At 43.7% G+C, this 21,907-nt stretch overlaps 3 protein-coding genes across 3 annotated transcripts; 1 reads left to right on the forward strand and 2 right to left on the reverse strand.

Moving 5' to 3' along the window:
- Nucleotides 1-243: 243 nt before the first annotated feature.
- On the reverse strand, nt 244-6,507 carry fam161a (FAM161 centrosomal protein A). The gene is made up of 7 exons (XM_030778937.1): nt 6,355-6,507; nt 4,880-5,142; nt 3,059-4,366; nt 2,452-2,619; nt 1,716-1,815; nt 1,151-1,311; nt 244-670 (listed from the first exon to the last, which is right to left on the reverse strand). Exons 1-7 carry the CDS (start codon nt 6,505-6,507, stop codon nt 244-246), a joined length of 2,580 nt encoding a protein of 859 aa, XP_030634797.1.
- Nucleotides 6,508-6,941: 434 nt separating this feature from the next.
- Nucleotides 6,942-13,102, reverse strand: cct4 (chaperonin containing TCP1, subunit 4 (delta)). The gene is made up of 13 exons (XM_030779814.1): nt 12,822-13,102; nt 12,650-12,702; nt 12,288-12,377; nt 11,950-12,058; nt 11,227-11,491; nt 10,790-10,922; nt 10,223-10,362; nt 9,781-9,877; nt 9,363-9,473; nt 8,770-8,900; nt 7,972-8,206; nt 7,606-7,719; nt 6,942-7,324 (listed from the first exon to the last, which is right to left on the reverse strand). Exons 1-13 carry the CDS (start codon nt 12,937-12,939, stop codon nt 7,310-7,312), a joined length of 1,611 nt encoding a protein of 536 aa, XP_030635674.1. The 5' UTR covers nt 12,940-13,102; the 3' UTR covers nt 6,942-7,309.
- Nucleotides 13,103-13,364: 262 nt separating this feature from the next.
- On the forward strand, nt 13,365-20,761 carry pus10 (pseudouridine synthase 10). The gene is made up of 18 exons (XM_030780759.1): nt 13,365-13,371; nt 13,713-13,845; nt 14,066-14,320; nt 14,710-14,796; nt 15,143-15,177; nt 15,310-15,421; nt 15,691-15,752; nt 15,934-15,979; nt 16,167-16,231; nt 17,611-17,696; nt 17,978-18,103; nt 18,304-18,360; nt 18,796-18,872; nt 19,029-19,084; nt 19,356-19,473; nt 19,995-20,137; nt 20,394-20,493; nt 20,723-20,761. Exons 2-18 carry the CDS (start codon nt 13,720-13,722, stop codon nt 20,759-20,761), a joined length of 1,590 nt encoding a protein of 529 aa, XP_030636619.1. The 5' UTR covers nt 13,365-13,371; nt 13,713-13,719.
- Nucleotides 20,762-21,907: the final 1,146 nt, after the last annotated feature.

Genomic DNA, 21,907 nt, shown 5'->3' on the forward strand with positions numbered 1-21,907 from the left:
CCACTAGGGGGCACTAGACAGCAAAAACAATTTGTAGTCCACTGTACGCAATCCTAGAAGTAATTTCACGTTCACTATAAATTTAATCTGGCTTTTAGTCATAACAAATAATATATGCTTGATCTGTGAGTTACGCCACCATTTGTGAGTGCAGTTTCTCTGAGTGAGAACGAATGGTCTGGACTGGATCTTTTAGTTCTGTCATTCACTGTCTCTTGCAGTCTTTCATAAGGTTTTTAAACTTCAGCTTGGTTCTCCTTCACTCTTGCTATCACTCAACGAGCCAACACTGTTTTGTCCACCCTCGTTGGCATCCAGGCTTTTGTTGCTATGACGACTGTGGCTACTTCTACTGCTTCTGTTGCTGTGGCTGCTCCCGCCCCTGTTTATGATGTCACTCTCTTCATCACTGTCATTACCCCGATGATCCTCATCAGAATACGAATCAGCGTCACGTGAGCGACAGTCATCTTCAGCCTTTTCATGCTCACTGTGGTCGCTCTCCGAGTTTCTCCCGTCTTCTTTTTCATCACTCTGATCTTTGTCCTCTTTCTCTGTCTCTCTGGCCTCCGTATCTTGGTCGTACTCTTCGTAATCATCCGGATAATCATCAGAGAAAGGCTCATTAATATCCCGTGCATCTGCCAAAGAACTGTCCTTGTCGTCCTCACTATAAAAATACAAACAAAAAAGCAGAAACCGTCACAAAACTGCTTAATGCGCACTAAACAACAGCCTTTGCTGCCTTATGTCAACTGAGTTACACCGACGGACTAGCGTACAACATAAGCAAGGTTACACATGTAAAAACATTTATCTATGTATTGTATTTATATGACCAATAAAGCTACTAATGACCACCATAATTTCCACATGACGTAGTAAGGGATTCTATAGAGCCATTTACCCAGTGCACAGTTGTTATCAACATTGTTATCGGTGGTAATTACTATAAAATCATCAGGGGCAGTGAGAGCCCTGTAGACCGTATTACTCAAACTGACAGAAATGTCCTACTCTAGAGGAGTCCTAGAACAGTAGCGTTGTTAGGTACATGCATTAAAACTGCTAGTGTCAGTAGCAGGGCACAGATGGGGCTGCTGCAGCAATATTGTTCTCTACGGGTAGCCTGACACTCGATTGGGTTTACCTGAGTTTGATGAAGGTCAGGCTGGATGTGAGAGCCCTGTTAGGGGACTGGGGGCTTTGACTTTGGCTTTTTGGCGCTTTACCGCTGACGAAGGCCTCCGTCAGTCCGCATTCATGCAAAGTATCAGCGTATCGCTTCTCAGCAGCCTGTTTAGCATTCAGCTGAACCACAGTATTATAATCATCATCATCATCATCATCATCGTTATTGCAAACTGAGTGTCAGTTTAACATTTTTTAATAAGCAACTGATATCAAGTCCTTTGCTTTTCATTATATTTGAGAATCTATTATTACTAATATTATTATTATAGTAATTATTATTAATGAGAATTATTTATAGACTAAATGTAAATCTATTATTTTGATTATTATAAATTATACATACACATGTAAATGTATGAGGTTAAAGCATCGTGTGTTATATGTGTTTTCATTCCATACATAGGTTCATCTACATGTGCTACCTTCTCATGTTAACTTCATTTTACTTTCATATATACACGCGTGTGTGTGTGTGTGTGTGTGTGGGAGAGAGAGAGGGAGGGAGAGAGAGAAAAACCAACCTGTGCAACCTGTTCCAGAAGCAGCGGCCTGCTCTTCACTCTTTCCTGAATCTCTCTCATCTCCTCTCTGTATTCCCTGCGCCGCTGTTTGTCCTGCTTCCTGTCCCCAGATACACACATTCACCAATATGCACCTCTAATGTGCAGCATTGCATGAATCATTTTACAACTTGTCATATTACCCTTAATCACCAAATGAGGACACGTTATATACACTCCTTTGTATAGTCCAAAGAAAGTGTATGTATGTATACCGAAAAGAAAACCAGTGAAAGATCAGTGAGCTGTGTACAGCAGTAGTGTGATTGAATGGGTGGATTTTCCAATAAAATTAGCATCAGTAAAGACTACAGGGTGCAATGATCTCATGGAAAACCGTTTTTTATTTCTTGCTCACCTGTTTGTTTGCAATTTAGTGTTTTTACACAACAGAAAAATAATGCTTTTTTTTGTGTGTATTTAAAAATACTGATCTGACAAATCCACACAAAATATTTTAACAATTCAGTCCTGCTGAAGATTTACAGTCATATAAAATAGCACCACCCATAATTTATTGCACCGTTTTATGGTCTCAGATTTAATATCTGGCATTGTAATTTGATTACTTCATATTGTAAAGGCCCTGATCGTTTCAACCTGAATTAGAGAGTTCAGTTCCCTGAGAGATGAGGCCATCCATCACTGTCACACAAAATATCCACAATGCACATTGGTACACGTTGGTGTTGGGTACCTGAACTGCTTAAGTTTAGACTGGCATGTTTGTGCCAGGGGGAGATGAGGGTCATTTGCTTGGGCACGCTTTGTGATCACCCTCTGCAGTTGCTGCTCTCTTTGCTTTTGTCTCTCCCTCCATCTCTCCTCGTCTTCTTCTGCCCTCTTTCTCTGTTCCAGAACCTTCCTACTCAGGAACAAAAGGCAAGGTCCTAGACTGAGAGTGGGCCTATTGGGTGAGGGAATTCCAGCGAAGGAAGCACAGCTACAGTCAGACGAGGACAATTTTTTACGAAGCGGTGATGGTTGGAGGGAAGTGAGAGAGCCAAGGAGCTTGGAAATACACTTGGGAAGCCATGTTCACATAGAGATACACAAACAACAGCAAAACAGAACGTGGGTTTCCAAAAAAAACGGAGGTGTATGTTGGCTTTATGAGAGGAGGTAGGAGCTGGGAAGAGAAAACACATCTTAAGTAACTTTGGGAGACGACAAAATTATTGAGCTTCAGCTCTTGGGAACTCTTGCCTACCACTGGCAGCGGGTAAGGTTTTGGGGTTTAGCGGAGGGCGGGGTTTCACAGAGAAACATCAGACTAGCCTTAGTTCAGCTCAACAAACCGTTACCTCACGGCCTCTTGACGTTTCCTGGCAGCATCTGTGATTTTGGCTGGCAGGTATTCCTGGCTGCCAGACAGAGATGAGCAAAGGCTGGAAGATGGGGTCCGGGGCGAGGAGGTGGCAGCAGGGGTCGAGAAAGGCCAACGGGAGGCACGAGGACTCAGCCTATCTGCTTCGATGTCCGCCATGATACGTTCCCGATGCGAGGCGATGTTGGCCGTCCTCAACTTGAACGGCTCGCACACCGTCGCGGGCCGCACGTCGCGGTGGCTCTCCAGCTGCTTCCGGTACCTTCTGTAGCTGGCGTCGAAGTCGGGCACCTCCGCGTTGATCTTCGGCCGGTGGCTGGCGCCGTCGTCTTTCTCCTCTCTCTCCTGGTCTTCTTTCTGCGCCCTCCTCTCACTCAGGCGACGTGCTAGCATGCTGGGTGGCATGGAGGCGCCGTGGAGCAACTCCTTTGCACGCATTTGCATCTTTATAGCACGGTAGAGCTCCTCTTCCTTCTGCAGCTCCCCCGTCGCTGCCTCTCTCACTGCCCGAGGCACCGGCTTGGCCTTGAACGGCCTGCGCCTCCTCTCCTCCTCCTCCTTGGACAGTTGGAGCATCTGTTCGCGGAGCTGCTCCTCCTTTTGCTCCTTCTTGAGCCTCTCCCGCTCCAGGAAGCTGAAGGGACGTTGAGAGCTGTGCAGACGCTGCTGCTCGTTCTGCCGCTGGAGGCGTCGACGCTCCTCCTCCCGCTCTCGCAGCTCCTCGTATAGAGGTAGCCGTGCGTGCGCTGGCATCGGGGTGGCGCGGAACTTGCGCTGGCACTCCATGAGCTCTTCCAGCTGCTGTCGTAGCTCTGCGTTTTCCTGCTCGATCTCCGCCCGTGTCTTAACGCCTTTGCGCTTCCGCTCGGCCTCCCGGAGCATCATCCGGAACGGTTTGGGCACCGTCGTCCGCGGCCGCAACCCTGCTTGTCCCTCGTTTTCCTCCTCGGCCGCTCTGAGTTTCCTCGACCTGTGACCTTTTCCTTTACCCTTGGGGCGGACGGCTCCTTGGCGGTTACTCGACCGGCTGTGTAGAGAGGACGAGGAACGTTGTCGCTGGCGGGGAGAGAGTTTGTCCACGCTGAATCCCTGCCACATGTTTTTAATGTGCTCTTTCGGTGAGAGCAGAAGACCTTTCTCGATAAACCCATCACCAGACACGTCCTCCGTGTGGCATTCATCGTCCGACTCGTCCGATAAACCCGGGCCTCGCCGTAGTTCGTAAGCGGAGAAGGATTTCTTCAGACTTCCCACCAGCCTTGGGCTTGTTCTGCCCCACTGCAGCCTGTCAGGAAAATTCATAAATAAATAGGTAAGTAAAGTATAGTATTTCTGGGATGGCAAATATACAGGTTTCACACAGTGGGATACTTTATTTCAGTGTATCTGTGGGTTTAACTCTTACTGCCATTCCAACTGACTGAGTCAGCATAAAAATCCCAAGAGGAACCCCCCCTCTGAGTAAATCAGAGAAATAAACTACACATGAGTTGTGGACACTAACATTTTGGGGGGAGTCCTATGAATACCATATCCTTTATTCTACAACCCCCTGCAAGCCTCGTCATTCCATTAAAAAATAGAAATACTTGTTGCCCATAACTTCCTAAAGACCCCAGAGGATTGACTAAGCCCGGAACCACCAAACTACCAAAAACTCAAAAATAAGTTATTTTTCCATGATACAGATCATGGTAAACAACACACTAACAACCTATGGCTCTCTAGAAATTCTCTCATGAACTGCAAAGGTGGTTATCAACATGCAGTTTGAAGGACAGCAGATTTTTCCACTAACCGGTTGGCTCTCTCTGTGCTGTCCACAGGCACCGTGCTCTTCAGCTGGAGTTTCTTACGGTACATCAGCTCCAGCTCTGCCATGGTGCGCAGGTGGGCTCTTTTCAGTTGCTCCAGCTTGCGGTAGTACTCCTCGTTGGAGAAGTAGAACTCCCGAAGGTCTATGTGGTCTCCGGTCACCCTGTAGTCCTTTATCAGCAGTGGGCTGGCGCCCTTCCCCGGGGAGTCCCCGACCCCAACGTCCGACCCTGAGTCATACTCCATCTGTCACGACACGAGGGGCCACGGAAGCGTTTACTCAGACTGCACGCACATACGTTATTATAATACACGAAGTGTCCATTTTGGAAGATACTCTTAAGGTTATGTGACTTGCTAAAGACTGCTGAGAGCTTAGGTTAGGTTTGTGTGTCTGTAATTGTCACTGACTATATCGTGACATAGCATGATTGTTATTTTGTGTTCTGTCAAAAAAGCTGATTTTTTTCTTTATATGATATATTACATCATAAGGTCTCATCCAGGCTTAATATGAATTCATTTTGATTACAGTTTTACAGTGTTGGTTGTAAAATTTCAGTAATCTTGATGCCATAATTGGGCTAGTATACACATACATTCTGTGATTTTAAGTGGGTTTTCAGAGCTTTATGAACTCTTTTTATAACCAAGTGTGTCAAAAAATAAATCAACATGCTAAATAAAATACCAAGCAGTTACAAAAAAAAACCTCTAACGAAAGCCTGACATGTACCGAAATGATCACACACAAATGGACACTGAGTGTCAGTAGACGTAATCTGACTGGACACTTTGCAGTATAAGCTCATTAACTGTGGGTCTGTCTGCCCGGAGAAGCATATGGCGGAGTCCACAACAAGCAACTGTCCTTGGCAGGAGTCTGAGTCTTATTTAGAATACCCCGGGGTTCAAAAAGCATCCAGTTCAGTACATTAGACGTCGGGCTATGTTTGATGTATCCCCAACTACGCATGAATGTAGATGGGAATTCATATGAAGAGAAGTACAAAAAAGTATGCATGTGCACAAGATAATGTCTGCAAGGATTAATATTTGTAATTTGGTATCTATGTGATATGTTGGATATGCCAGCCTACGCAGCTGAACCACCAAGCGGCCAAACCTCTCTCACACAAGCACCCAGACACACACACACACACACACACACACAAATGATTCAGAGTGGAAATTGGATTAATGTGGCTCACAGTCCACCTCGCCCTTAAATTACGTTGAGTCCTTTAATATTGTGTGCTTAAAATCCTTAAAGCCCTTTCTAGCATATAAATAAGACTCGAAGAAATGACTGACGCCAGTCGCAAAATATTTTACATGATTACAGATAAATACTTATTGGCTGTTTGTAAACAAACATGCTTTCTTTGTCGTGGCATTCAATTTAGCACTTTGTTGAAAAACGTTTTTGTTGTTCTTATCAAAACTTAATTTGCTCACCTCCTTCTCGTAGTCCTTGTTATCCAAATGCTCGCCAGCGTATGGCAAAGAGCGCTCCCTCTCATACAAAGCCATTGGCACTTTAGTGTGCGGATCTACCGGCGTTTTCAGACACGAGGTTACAATAACATTTGCGCGATGAGACTTTTCCATCTTTATCTGAAATCACTTTTACAGTCATGTACACCTCTAACCAGTCTCACTTAAGTCAGCGAGGAGACTCCGGAACAGCATCAGTTCACTGGTAGCTCTAGGGATTCAACTTGCAGCAACAGGTATCCTCCTAGGCAACGGCGTTGATTGGGGACGCTTAGGAAGTGACATCACTAACGGTACAGGAAATAACAGTTATGCGCCAAATTATCATCTGTCTCGTCCGAAAAAATACCCTGCTGCCATTTCTGCCACACCTTTCAATTGTGTCTTTTGTTAAGATTGAGTATGCATGTAACGCTGTCATGAAACTCTGAACCTCGTAACTCGTGAGTTTGCACCACGTAAAACAGTGAACGTGTTGATAATAAAACACAATTCTGTGTAATCACACGTGAAGAATGAGTTTATTTTCAAACAAACCGTTAAGTGCTGTTTAAATGTTGTAAATGTAAGCATTTCAGTCGGTGTCATTGCTTCTGGCTACCTGATTAAAAGATTAACCCAAGTCTGTACCATAAAGTGAAGACCAGGGAAGGGAGTCAACAGTCATGTGACCAATCACAACAACAGCAACAAAAACATGAGCACAGGACTTGAGAAGAAAACAAAAAACACTGCAGAGACGGGAGTTGGCGCCTTCCAGAAAAAAACATGTTTTATTAAATTATGCAACGTAACATCTAAACACAGCCTCAGAACAGTTGGTCTTCGCAAGTGTTGCCTGATCCCTGATACACGCCACAGGACAGGAGTATTAACAGTGGTCTTCTTTCAGGACACACATAGAAATTCACACACTTTATCTTGCATTCACCTGTAAAAAGAAATGCAAATATCAGAAGTCTGTCTTGCTTACATATATTGCTGAACTTTTTATAATCCTGCATTTGACAGCAGCTATGTGCACTCAATCATATATATATATAAACCTCTTAAATTCCACATAGTGAAAGAAATCATAAAAGCAGTTACACAGATGCGTTGATGGAATATTTCATCCTCCTCATTACTCATTACACATGTGGGATATCTGAAACACTACATGGCTGTACAGAACAGAAACACTGCGATGAGAGACTAAGAGAGGGGGCTTACGATATCATCGATCTTCAGGATGCTGCGGACCGTTTCCGTGGCGAGGGTTAGGGCACTGATGGACACTAGTAAAGGCTGCACCACCAGCTCTTCCAGAATGTTAGAAATACCACCCTGAGAGAGAAAGAGAGAGAGAGAGAGATGGAGAAAGAATTTTAAAAAACGTGATGTGGCAACTTCCATTTAATCCCAAGAACAACAAACTAATCTAGTAATTCCAAAATACACACATGCACGCACACACACAGAAAGCCTTCTGTTGACTGCTTAGTGGTGGCCACTCTGCATGACAGACCAAGACTACTGCTCTTAATTAGGTCCTGGTATTTTATTGCCCAGTTAGCCTGTGGGTAGAACTCCACTAACCTTGCGGACATTGATGCCAGCTGTCTTCTCCCCCTGAGCATGTCTGTTGCGGAGCTCCGTTACCGTGGAGATAGGGTTGAGGCCGGCGTTCTCGGCTAGCGTGGAGGGGATGACCTCCAGGGCATCGGCGTAGGCACGGACACAGTAAGCCTCCATGCCACCCAGCGTGCGGGCATACTCTGCCAACCTCAGAGCCAGCTCGATCTCGGGGGCGCCGCCGCCTGCGATCAGGGCTCTGGGGCGTGACGGGCACGGGGATAAAACCGAAACCAGCAGGTGAATTTGCGAAAGCCATCATACAGAGATAAACAAAGTCAATTCAAATAACCTTACACTCATCCATTTGCATCAAAGTGACAAAGTTTATCAAGAAAATGAAAATAATATGTAAATGTAAATAAGTTGCAAAAAAAAAATCGAGCTCATGAACTAGGTATGGGTTTAAAATCTGACTCATTTAAATCTGTATTTAAATAGCACTGGTCCACAGGAGTGATTACGATGAAACGTCATGCTTCGGAAACTGCGTATTTTTTTAACTCTACTATATATATGTTAAATGGAAACATGCATTTTTACTGTAAACACCACATGGCTGATGTCACAATTTCAGTTTAAGTAACCGGATAGAACGTGCAAGACGGGTGGATGGAAATGCCTAACGCACCTGAGTTACTTAAACTATACCTGTTATCTGTAGTCATTTGCATTACATCTGACATTTTGATAAGTTATCATAACACCCCCCCCCCCCCCCCAATAAAAACCCAGCCCTCTAGGCCATGAGCCTCACGGTACCTCTTCTTGACCAGACAGCGGATGACACACAGCGCATCGTGGATGGAGCGCTCTGCTTCCTCAATCACCAGTTTGTTGGACCCGCGAACCACGATGCTGACTGTCTTCCCTGGGTTGGCCGCGCCAGTGATCTGTGGGGAGGGCACAGGAAAACAACAGGGTTACAGTTACACCCACCTGTCAAAGGATCTAGCTGTAAAAAAAAAGATATGGTTTCAGAAATGCCAGGGGAACACGAGCAAATGAGTCGATTTAAAAACTACTACCATTATGAATTATGAGAAACAGTTTTAAAATGTCGCAATTAGTTTGTCTCCATATTGAGCGATCGACACAGCTTAGCTGCTACACAATTACGTTAACAGAAAAATGACGCTTCAAAACAGACGAAGCCATCGATTATGACTCGTGGTAACTGAAAGCCAGTCATCCTTAACCGGGTCTCGGCCTGAGGCGGCCGGTTTGTGGGAGGCAGCTTGTCGGCCGCTCCGCAGCGAGAGTGCGACAGGAGCTGGGCCGGATTGGATCAGGTTAACGCCACGCTGAGTCAGATTAAACTCCACGCTGGGTCAGATTACTCTCCACGCCTTTACCTTCACCAGCTTGCCCGAGCCGTCCAGGTTCACCTCCTCTGCCAGCTCCGCCGTGCCAAGCATCTCAGGGGTGAACTGGTCTATGTGGGCGATGGGTTTGGTGCCAATGGTCTGTCACATGGCGAGAGAGAGAGAGAGAGAGAGAGAGAGAGAGAGAGAGAGAGAGGAAAATCAAAAAGAGAGTGAGTAATACACGAGATGACTCTCACAACAGTTAATATTGAGCGGGTTAGACCACACTGGGCAGTGTCAACCATATGCGATGTTTTAAAAGCATTAAAACTGTGCAAATATACAAATAACTTTGTTTAAGATGTGTTCATGGGTTGCAAAAATGCTAGGGAATAATTTATTTAAAAAAAAAAAACACACATTTTAATTACAGAATTTTTACATGTAGGGATCCTCTAAAACATACCTTGCAGATGAACTCGATGTCTTCCCTCTCGATATCCTTGACGACCATGATCTTCATCTTGTTTAGGAAGTGAAGAGCAAGGTCACTCAGGGCATCTCTGAAAGACAAATCACAGAATGATACTTACTTTCAAATGTTTACTAACCCGTTCCCAAAATAACCAGCCTCAACCCCCTGAAACGCCTGAAATTCATATCTTAGAAATGTCTTATAAATCCATTCAAATACCAGTTCATTTTATTCAACCGTTTGAATTAGTGAATTTGAAATAGTGAATTAGACATTTAATCAGATAATGTAAATTAAGTACTCTAGTTGTGTGGAATCTCACACCAATGATTTGACTGACAGTTGAGATCAACAGTCTTTCCTCCTGGACATTTACATAAACGATAAGCCGTGGCTCAGAGCAATTCATTTTGTAGTAACGGCTAACGCCCACCTGAGGATGGATTTCTGGATGAGCAGGACGTTACAACCGGCTTTCTTAATCTGTTTGACCAGGTTGAGAATGTAAGCCCTTTCCTCACGCAAGACGCGGTCCATCTGAGCGTAGTCTGACACCACAATCTGGTTGTCCATCTGTCCACAAAAACCAAAACAAAAGCCACCCCCAAAACAAACAAAAAAAAAAGCAAAAACATGCATATAACCATTACAATACAGCATAGAAGGACAGAATTTAAAAAACAGAACAGGTTCTCTGACCTAAATTAAGTCTTGCTCTGCACCACATTTGGAATAATAATTTCCTGATGATATTAATTAGGGCAGACTAAGGCTCTGGGGCTGAGGAGTAGGCCACACCATTTTGATATTCAGAATAAATGGAAATCAGACCATTCGAGAACAATTTAATGACCAAAAAATTTGATAACCCACTTTTAATGGAAAAGCTGAAATGCGGTTAAAACCGAACTGCTAGAACCATCGTTACACTGTAATACTACAGTCACGTCCACAACAGCCTCTGTGGCAAATCAAAAGTTTATAATGTGTGAGGTCTTACGTCAGTCTTTGGAGCGGACAGACAGAACTGGATGAGTCCGATCTTGGCCTTCTCTACGCGGGTCACCCCTGTGTTAGCCACCCTCTGGGTCAAAACCAGACCATCCACCAGTTCACAGTCATCAATGGTCCCACTGCAAACACATGTATACTCACACATTCACACAGAAGCCAAAAAAACACTTTCCTTATGTTCACTCTTTCTGGAGACAGGACAGCTGAGACCCCCTAAGAGTCACGTGCACTCATTCAGTAACATTCAATGAAGAGATTTTCTATGATTTGAATACATGTAGTTATGAACAGCAACTTAAAACCTCACATTTCATATACATTTGGATGAGCACATTAGTCCTGTATGCGATCCTTTTGGCTACACCGAATATCAGTCGACATTACAACGCCTCGTCAAAACTACACGACCTCTTGCTCCCTCACCCTAGCTTCTTGACGATGCGGACGTCGTTGAGGTCGACGCTGGTGGCCGTGGCGGGGTCGATGACCCTCATGACCGCGTCCACGCTCATGGGTGCCAGCAGGCCGGAGTACTGAGACACCACCTTAGAGCAGAGGGAGGTGGTGGCGCTGTTCAGCAGGGACTCCCTGTCACTCAGCTCCACAGGCTGACTGATGGAGGTCAGGACCTCCACGCCCTTATCCACCGCCTTCTGGAAGGACTCTGAAATGATGGTTGGGTGGATGCCTGAACGAGAGAGAGAGAGGAAAACAAAAAGAAAAAACAACAAAAGAGAGAGATGATTAAGCGGAGTTACAGTCCATTTAAAGGACTGAGAATAAATGATGGAATAGCCATGATGACGATGATGGCAGTATTGATCAGGCTGAAAATGAGCCAGGTAGGAGTCTTCTCCGCACAAATCTGTGACTCGGACCACTGCCGCTAAAAACAACGGCCGGCAGAAAATGAGTCAGAACTGGTTTGCTAACCTTATCAGGTAACACGGGTCATGAGAGGAAGGTGTCAACTTAAAGTGTTCCCTTGAGTGACAAGACAGTTGTGGGGTGCTGTGAACCTGAGCAAATTTTTTTTTAAGCTTTCAGTGAAATAGCCCGTTTGTATTTGTTCAGCTAAATGAGCCGTGACCAGATCAATAGATCCAACTAATTCAGATAATATAGGGAAATACTGAGGATACCCACCTTTCTGCAAAAGCTTAGCACAGGAATCCAAGAGAGCTCCAGCAATAACCACCACTGATGTTGTGCCATCTCCAGCTTCAATATCCTGGGCCTTTGACAGCTCTACCAGCTAACACACACACACACACACACACACACACACACACGACAGACATTTGCTGAGAACTCACACTTAAGTTACACAGAGCAAACACAAGTCTGTGCAAAATCCTAAAGGAACCTAGTTCTTGTGAAAGGTTAAAAAAAAAACAGAGTAATGAAAGAGTTAAAAACGTATGCCTGTCCATGGCCCCACCCCATCTAAAATTTCAGACAAATGTCTACTTCCTGCAACTTACCATTTTCGCTGCTGGGTGCAGGACCTGCATTTGCTTCAGAATGGTGGCTCCATCATTAGTAATGGTCACATCACCCTTCCCATCCTGAATCTGCAAATAACCAGGGCAAAAAAAACAGCTCAGTGGAGGGTGGTACCATCAGGAGAGCACATCAACCACCGATCACGCTGCAATTTTACATGGACATGTTGTCAAAAGTCGGGGAAAAAAATTCCCGTTAAGGTGGAGAGACCAGTGAATTCACTAAACAGTGAAAATACTTGAAGACTGACGTTTGACAGGTTGATTTGTGAATTATCCGGCTTGGTCCTTTGACTCCCTGACGGTTTTAGTAAAAAATCAGTTCACAAAGTAGAACTTACCATCTTATCCATGCCCTTAGGGCCAAGACTGGTTCGGATGGCATCAGCGACAGCTATCAAACACAAGACAATGCGTTATTTCTGCAGCCACGCCTAACAACATACAGCTCAACAGTCATTAAATAGTGGTGCGTTTAATCGGACAAATGCACAGAAAACAGCTTAACTCTACCTTTTGCAGCGCTGATATTACTGAACCGAATCTGGGCCGGTTTATCGCGGTCCACATATGCCCCTCCTTTGTTTTTGCCTCCGTTTGAGGTCTTAGGTGCCGCAGCTGCTTCAGGCATGTTTACTGATTTTTGGACGATTATGCTCCTGAAAGACCACAGAAGGGGACTGATGCACCCCAATCACAAAAAACTTCCCCTTTGATTCGGATGGGTTCGGATTTAGTCTTGTCTTGGATTCCACACTCAGAACCTTCCAGACCCACCGGCTGCGACGACGGTAGAGAAAGGACCCCACTAAGACGTGCGCATGAATATGACGCAAATAGTTGTCCGGTGAAATAGCATGCGTAGAAAACGTAGTAAAGCTAAAGGCTCACATGTGGTGACACATGGGTTAGAGCAGTGTTTTCTTGTGCTAAATTTTATTGTTTGCATTGTTATCTATAGTGCTGTTTGAAACGACTCCTTCGACTCTGTTAACTGCGTTTAATCCTATGACTCAGGCTTCATCTAAACTTCTCGGTGCCCGGCAACCGCCATACATCACAGGTACTACCAGTATGTTGTGACATTGATGGTCAAACGTCTCCTGAGTTACAGGTGCTCAGTGCATCTCGCGATCTCCTAGAGATAGCGATAACTTTTTGACCTCGTAATGTTTACTCGTCCGACGAAACTTTCATTTTTAATAGAACACACTGCAAATCTTTTTGCCACTGATTTTCCAGCTGGTCGTTCTCTATTGAAAGATTTGTGTCATATGCAAAATATTCGAATGCATTCATTTACAACATTCCAAAGGAGATGGAGACTGCATATATATTAATCTCTCTCTCTCTCTTTCTCTCCCCTCTCTTTTTGTCATCTCTCCATCTCCTTCTCCCTTTCAGTACATCCATGATTCCCCTAAAGGATAAAGACAAGCCAATTATACGAAAGTTGTTGGATGCCGGTTGCTGTGCCCGCTGCATTCTCCGATTTTGCTGTGTGGCAGTACAGTCGGCTTATCGTCTTTCCTACGAGGTTAGTCACCACTGCTTAACTACTGTGTGTCTAGAACCAGTGTTACTACTCTGTCTCCATGGAACCAATCATTCACAGTAAAGCATGCAATGGATCCCAACTTAAACCCCAAACGATCTACCATTCCAACCAGTTCTAAGTATACATGCACATCACTTGGCTGTTAACCTAAACGCTATTGGGCAACGCTCTTAAGTGTGTTTGTGTGTTTTATCCGAAGGATATCTGTAGAGAGCTCTCCGCTTTCGTCCGTGATTCTGAAAAAGAGCAGACCCACGATGTCACAATTCAGACTCAAAAGGACGACCCTCCGCAGAAGAAACTGAAGCTGGAAAACTCACAGGCGGGAGAACATGACACCTCAGCAGCTGCCACGGTAACAGCGGAATGCGGGAGGGACACGGCAGGGGCGAGCGTGTGTGTGGTGTGCTTAGGAGTGCTACAGGACTTCTGCAACCACGGCTTTGCCAAAAAGGTGCCCCTCTGTTCAAACACGCTTTCTAATGACACGGTCAGCATGAGCGATAGAGCTACTAGGGTTCACTGTTACTCAGCTGTAGTCATGGAAACCATACTTTTCCTCTCGTTGTGTATTAAAATGCTTGGATCTGCTTATTACTGATTTTATGCTTAATTAACTGTTTAAATTAGAGGTTATAGTGTGGGATAAAAACAATGTTCAGATGATCCACAGAACAGAAACTGATATGAGAGTATATAGAGACTCGTAAAGAATAATAATGATGGAGGTAGTGTCTATAAGCAATCAGTATTTAAGTCTGTCACCTTAGAGCTGTGTTCTTATAAAGCTACGATAACAGTCAGGTGTATGAAGTGATGTAGAGAGACTGTATCTGATTGCAGGTTGCAGAGGCAGTGAAGGCAGAGAACTATGAGATTGAAAGTCTGGTTCTCTCCGTCTCTCTTCCAGCCCAGTTATCTGTCAGAGAGGTGAGTCTAAATGTTTTGAACATTAAGCCAACAAACACGGTTCCGTCAGTCCATAAAGAATACTAGTGCTAAGTTTGAGGTGATCCCCCTAGCGCCTTTCACCCAGTGCCATTAAGCATACCTGAATTAACTTGATTGGGGTCGTTACTATTGTAGCATGGTCACTGACATTCTATATTGTTTTCTGGCTTGTTCAGTTTAGAGTTGATCATATCACTGAAACTTTGCTGGAATGGTGGTTTTTCGAATTGCCCCACAGTCTAGATGGCTGTTATACTATGTGTGACAGCTATATCTCTGTGTTTGTTTGTCGTTATTCATGCCGTGGTACTGGAACCATAAACAGCATTCCTGCTGGCTACACATCAAAAAGGAAGTCAGGTACGTGCGTGATTGGCCCACACCTCCCATTAGTTCCAACACGCATACATCCACCAGGACACTACAGTCATGGGTTGAGAGTACGTTCCTTAGCAACAGGGTTTGGAATGTTGTGGCTGTTCTGTCACACAGGGAGAAGAGCATGTGCCTGGGGAAGGATGATGTCATCCAGGTGAAAGAGGCTTTTAAGTGGACCCTACAGACCATGGTGTCCAAAGAGCTGAGAGTGCCTGTACTGGCTAATGTAAGTTTTCCTGCTCTCTCTCTCTCTCTCTCTCTCTCTCTCTCTCTCTCTCTCTCTCTCTCTCTCCCCCTCTCTTTCGCTCTCTCTCTTTGTTAGCAAAACAGGATATGGAGAATAAGTGTTAAACGTGAGGCTTGTTAAATGTTAAGGCCTGTTCACCAGACCTTATCAAGACGAAGAGTGGGTTGAAATTTTGGAGAATAAGACGGCTACCTCATTTCTATGTCATATATGCTGTAATGAGTTGTGTCTCTGTTCCCGTTCTGCAGAGCCCGTTTGAGGTTGCTGTTGGTTTCACACATGCTGAAACAGATGCGGACTGCCATTTTCTGTATGGGCCCCTGTTTATTTTCACTTTAATTCGGTTAAATTGTGGACCGATGGTTAGATGGATAGACAAATGACAAGATAGATGGGTTAGATTAAATGTAAAGACAGATTTTTACAGAAAGATGATAGGTCGGTATAACGTAATCATTTAAGATGTTGTTTCATGCTTGTTTGTTTCTTAGGGCTACTACGTGTTCAGACTGCTTCAAGCCAACTAAAAACAAACTAGTAAGGATATCTCACATATTTCAGTTTCTATGGTTCTGTCAAGTTTCATTCTGCTTGGTTTCACACAAAGTATAGATAAGTTATGATTTATAGAAAACGTCTTCACACTTATCTGGCCCTGTGTAATGATGTATACCTTCTAATACTGTCTTCTAATACTGTTCCTTTGTCATTCTGTGTGTTTCAGTCGGTCTTCACCAGAATGGCAGTGGTCAAGGCACTGGAGAAAATCTCTGATGACAAGTTCTGCAGGTGAACAGTTACACACACACACACACACACACACACACACACACAAACACACATACACACACACACAAGTTTGTACTCATATCCTAGTGGGGACTTTCCATTGACTCCCATTGTCCAGTTACTAAAGAGTACTAACTTATCCCTAACCCTAACCATAACCTTAACCAAAGAAATGTTTTGACATTTTTTGTTTTATCAGTAACAACAATATAGTTTAGGAAAATGTTGTTCTCCTAGTGGGAACCAGCATTTTGGTCCCCACCAGACACTTTTCTCAGATTATGCTATCTTACTGGGGACTTTCCAGTCCCCAGAAAGATATCAGTGCATGCGCGCACACACACACACACACACACACACACACACACACACACACACACACACACGTTTCATTTCAGTCTGTCACTTCCTCACTGTCTAAATCCTTTGCTTTTCTGACAAAATATCAGAGGTGCTCTGATAATGCAGTGTATTGTAGGGTTGGATTCTTTACTGCTCTGATAATGCAGTGTATTGTAGGGTTGGATTCTTTACTGCTCTGATAATGCAGTGTATTGTAGGGTTGGATTCTTTACTGCTCTGATAATGCAGTGTATTGTGGGGTTGGATTCTTTACTGCTCTGATAATGCAGTGTATTGTAGGGTTGGATTCTTTACTGCTCTGATAATGCAGTGTATTGTAGGGTTGCTCTGATAATGCAGTGTATTGTGGAGTTGGATTCTTTACTGCTCTGATAATGCAGTGTATTGTAGGGTTGCACTGATAATGCAGTGTATTGTAGGGTTGCTCTGATAATGCAGTGTATTGTAGGGTTGGATTCTTTACTGCTCTGATAATGCAGTGTATTGTAGGGTTGGATTCTTTACTGCTCTGAAAATGCAGTGTATTGTAGGGTTGGATTCTTTACTGCTCTGATAATGCAGTGTATTGTAGGGTTGGATTCTTTACTGCTCTGAAAATGCAGTGTATTGTAGGGTTGGATTCTTTACTGCTCTGATAATGCAGTGTATTGTAGGGTTGCTCTGATAATGCAGTGTATTGTAGGGTTGCTCTGATAATGCAGTGTATTGTAGGGTTGCTCTGATAATGCAGTGTATTGTAGGGTTGGATTCTTTACTGCTCTGATAATGCAGTGTATTGTACGGTTGGATTCTTTACTGCTCTGATAATGCAGTGTATTGTAGGGTTGGATTCTTTACTGCTCTGATAATGCACTGTATTGTAGGGTTGCTCTGATAATGCACTGTATTGTAGGGTTGCTCTGATAATGCAGTGTATTGTAGGGGTCGGATTCTTTACTGGTCTTATTGATCAATTTCTGGCCCAAGGGCACTTTATCTGGTCTCATCGTCTGTTTGCTTCTGTCCTTTCTTACCAGAAATTTCCCATGTCCCCCTACCAAGCCATCCACTGAGTGTTCTCCTCAGGACATAACGTGTCTTCACGGCTCCGTCTTTGTGGCGGGTGGGTTCGATCTCTCTGTGCTGTGTCTGGTTGTGTGGAGCGTGTTGTTCCCAGAGCTTCACCGAATCCTTCAGCATCCCAATAAAACGATACGTTGTCTGTTTATGCATCTGCTTTCTAAATGTTTTAACAAAATAGTTTTGAAGAAACGTTCAGCAAATTCAGGGATGACTGCTGCAAACATTAACATTCATGGAACTAATAAGTGAATGACACGGTGGCATTGATTTGTGACATTTTCTCTCTCTGTCTCTCTCTCTTTCTCTCTCTCTGTAACTCAGGGAGGTATAATAAATTCTCACGGGAGCTCCCTCAGACCCCTTGGGTGATTGATGGAGAGAGAAGGATGGAGGGATCAGTGGAGGAGTTGATTGCTGCTCCTCTTCTCTCCTCATTTAGGGCTGAGGGTGAGTGTCGGTCCTGTCAGACGGTCGCCGAGGCAGAAATTGCTTCATATGTCAAAACTGAATTTTGCTCAGCAAATTAAAACTTGAGTGACATTGAGCATTATTGGCTGGCACTTTTCATCTAGATGGTGTTTTATCCGTATTTATCTGAACCTTCTGTCACACGCACGTTTTTTAAAACCACTGTGCATCGTTTGCAGGTTTTAATTTTTCCTCATCAGGTCGAGAGGATGTGGATGTGAGAACACTGGGAAATGGTACACACACACACACACACACACGCGCACGCACGCACACACACACACACGCACACACATACACGCGCACGCACACATTTATGCACGCACACGCACACACACACATACACGCACACACACACGCACGCACACACACGCGCACGCACACATTTATGCACGCACACGCACACACACACATACACGCACACACACACTTTCACACACACACACACACTTTCACACACACACACGCACGCACGCACACACATGCACACACGCACGCACATCCTGACTCACACTGACACTTACACACAGACACCACCTCTCACGTTTATATATACATACCTCCTTTATCCCAGTATTTTCTCTTTGTCCATACACACCATTTTAATAGTTTATTTCAGTTAAAATACTGAACTGTTCAGTAATTGGTCGTATTTGTGATCTGTGGTTCAGGTCGTCCGTTTGCCATGGAGCTGCTCAATCCCCACAGATCCCAGTTCACCAAAGCAGAGATCAGACAACTGCAGGAGGTCATCATCATTTACACTGTTTTATCATAGTTATACCCACGAACATGAAACCTCAGCGCACTCAGAGCACACCCAGCAGACCATCTCATGAACACACTGACAGACACGTTTTATCTCTGACTCTGACTGTGTTTCCATGCATGTGTTCCTGGACAGGCTATCAATCAGTCCTCAGACAAAATCAGAGTGAGAGACCTACAGATTGTAACCAGGTAGGTTAAGAATACCTATGTAATGTTAATACTGATGTAGCTCAGCGTGTGTGTGTGTGTGTGTGTGTGTGTGTGTGTGTCTGTCTGTGTGTCTTTGTATTTACGTGTCATAATGACTTTAAAATGATTGTCATATTTATAAATATTTTAAACATGTGGCCATTACACATTGTTTGTTAAAATGGATTAATATGCATTTTTACCTAAACAGTATGTTTTTGTGTGTGTGTGTGTATGTGTGTGTGTGTGTGTGTGTGTGTGTGTCCAAAAGAGAAGCGATGAGTCGTATGAAGGAGGGCGAGGAGGAGAAGACGAAATCTTACAGCGCCCTCATCTGGACACAGAGGTCCATAGAGAAGAAGGACCTGGAGTTTATAGAGAATATTAAAGTAAACGTTCCTTTCCTCAGGCTTGGTTTGTATTGCAGAATGGAAAACAAAACACTCTGACAGCTATTGTATTCCTCTTGACTGTAATTACACATTACCCTCAAATATTAACACTGAATAATCCCTGAGAAGCACTCAGCCTTGTTTAGAGCAAGGAAGATGAGCACTTCAGTCTAGGTTTAGTTTTGATGAGAGTGATTACTTGTAACTTACTTGTAAATTTATTTTTGTATAATAGCGTTAAGAAACACAAATCATATTAAAAATAGTAATAATACATTTTATTTGTAGAGCGCTTTTCATGACACTCAAAGACGCTTAAAATATTGCACTCTATTAGTTTGAAAAGTTAAACGTAAAAAATCAAATGAAACAAAATTTTATGGTAGAATTTTAAGGTTCTGCACTCATGCTTGTTTGACAGAGTGCAGATTTCTGTTCAGTTTCTCGTTGTGTTGTGGGTACGTGAATGCCTCCAATACTCTGAGACGTTTAGTGTTTGTCTCTCTCGTCTGATTCAGGAGCTGACGATCGATCAGAAGACGCCGCTGCGGGTGCTGCATCGCCGACCTCTGGCTGTTAGACAGAGAGTCATACACAGCATGAGTGCCAGTCTGTTAGACTGCCATCACTTCACGCTGCGACTGCGCACACAGGCCGGGACGTATCCTTACACACACGCGCGCGCGCACACACATACACATTTATACACGCGCACACACACACACACCTATGGACTCACACGTATACACATGTAATGTAAACACACACATACACATATACACACACACTTATATGCACACACATTTTATACTAATAACAGTCAAGAACTTTCCACCTATCAGCAAATGCTTTATGTCGTCGGTCGTCAGTAACCATGTTTCATTACATGATGATCCTTAATGACTTGATAACTGCAGCTACATCAAAGAGTTTGTACACGGAGACTTTGGACGCACTAAACCCAACCTCTGTGACCTCATGCAAACTGAGACGGACATTTTGGAGCTGGACGTGGAGGTGGGTTTCCCTAAACTGTACATAATAACACTGAATCTGAACTTGGAAATGCTCTGTTCTGTAAGGTATTTTTGGAAAATATATATACACACACACACATATATATATATAAATTTCCACTGTAATTACAAAGACACCAAAGGCCTGCAGTTATATCTGGAAAAATACATAGCTGTCTAAAAATAACGAGATCTTTTGTGTTTATTTTTGCCCCGACCGTGATGTACAGTCTGTGGATGTGGACTGGCCGCCCGCCGTTCCTGAGTGAAGCTCTGTGAATTCATCGTCGGTACATCAGGATGTCGGCGAAACTGTGAAGTATTTCGGGATTCTGCCTTATTCAGTTTAACTGATAGACATGCTGAAGATCACACAAGCATGCTTTCCAACTTTATGTTTCTAGTTTTAAAAAAAAAAAAAAAAAGACAGAAATGCCAGAGTTCACAGTGACGGACGCGGCCCATCAAAACGACGCGGTCTTTGATTGGCTGAAAGGTACACACACACCTGTTTTCCATATAAAAATCAGCCTCTGTTCATGAGATGAAGGAAGGAAAGCAACGGGAGTGCGGACCCTCAGGATCTGAGGAGTTTCCACTCAGCCGACATTCACTTTCTACACTGTTAACTGTTAACTTACCGTTAACTTACGCGGTCGGGTTTATTTATCGTGTTAGTAAGTATTTTTGTTTAATAAAACATGGACTTCTTTCAAACATATGTTTGACAAAAGCGTGTGTTTGGTCTTTTTGTGCTCTTGGTTTGTTGCACTCTGAAACAGGCTACACAGAATGCCACTGACACTCTTAAAACTGATAAAACTGACTTAAATAAAAGATTTTCACCTCCCCCCCCCCCATCAGATGAGACTAAACTGCAGTTCTAAGATGTAACAGCTTATGATGTATATGAATATTCTCTAGAAATTCATGTTAAAGCAATGAAATCATTCTCTTCACGTGTGAACGCCTCTGAAATAACACAGAAGCCTTTCAGGCCTGAGGCACATGGAGGACCCGCAAAGAGATGGAAGAAAATGTATTAAATATATATGTCTGGGTTTTTTTTGGGTTTTTAGTTATGGGATGCTTTTAAAGAGTTGTTGGTTTTGATAGAAATTACAGCTGAGGTGCAGAGACATCACACACTGATAGATGATGTGATGTGTTGTTCATTTTAAATGTTGTGTATTCCATAGTTTACAGCTAACGACGATCATCTGTTAATGACCGGGAAATAATCTGACAGAGCAACGTCTTTTATGAAGCATACAGTGGTTTATGAGTGAACGTTGCTTTTCTCCCTGCAAGTTCACAAATGAACAGCAGGTGGCGCTTTAGTCATACGATTTCTACAAAATACTAATTCAAAATCAAGTCATATTCCCATTTATTGCTGATCTTATCATTCTGTT

This window comes from Chanos chanos, chromosome 7, assembly GCF_902362185.1.
Source record: "Chanos chanos chromosome 7, fChaCha1.1, whole genome shotgun sequence".
NCBI classification, from domain to species: domain Eukaryota; kingdom Metazoa; phylum Chordata; class Actinopteri; order Gonorynchiformes; family Chanidae; genus Chanos; species Chanos chanos.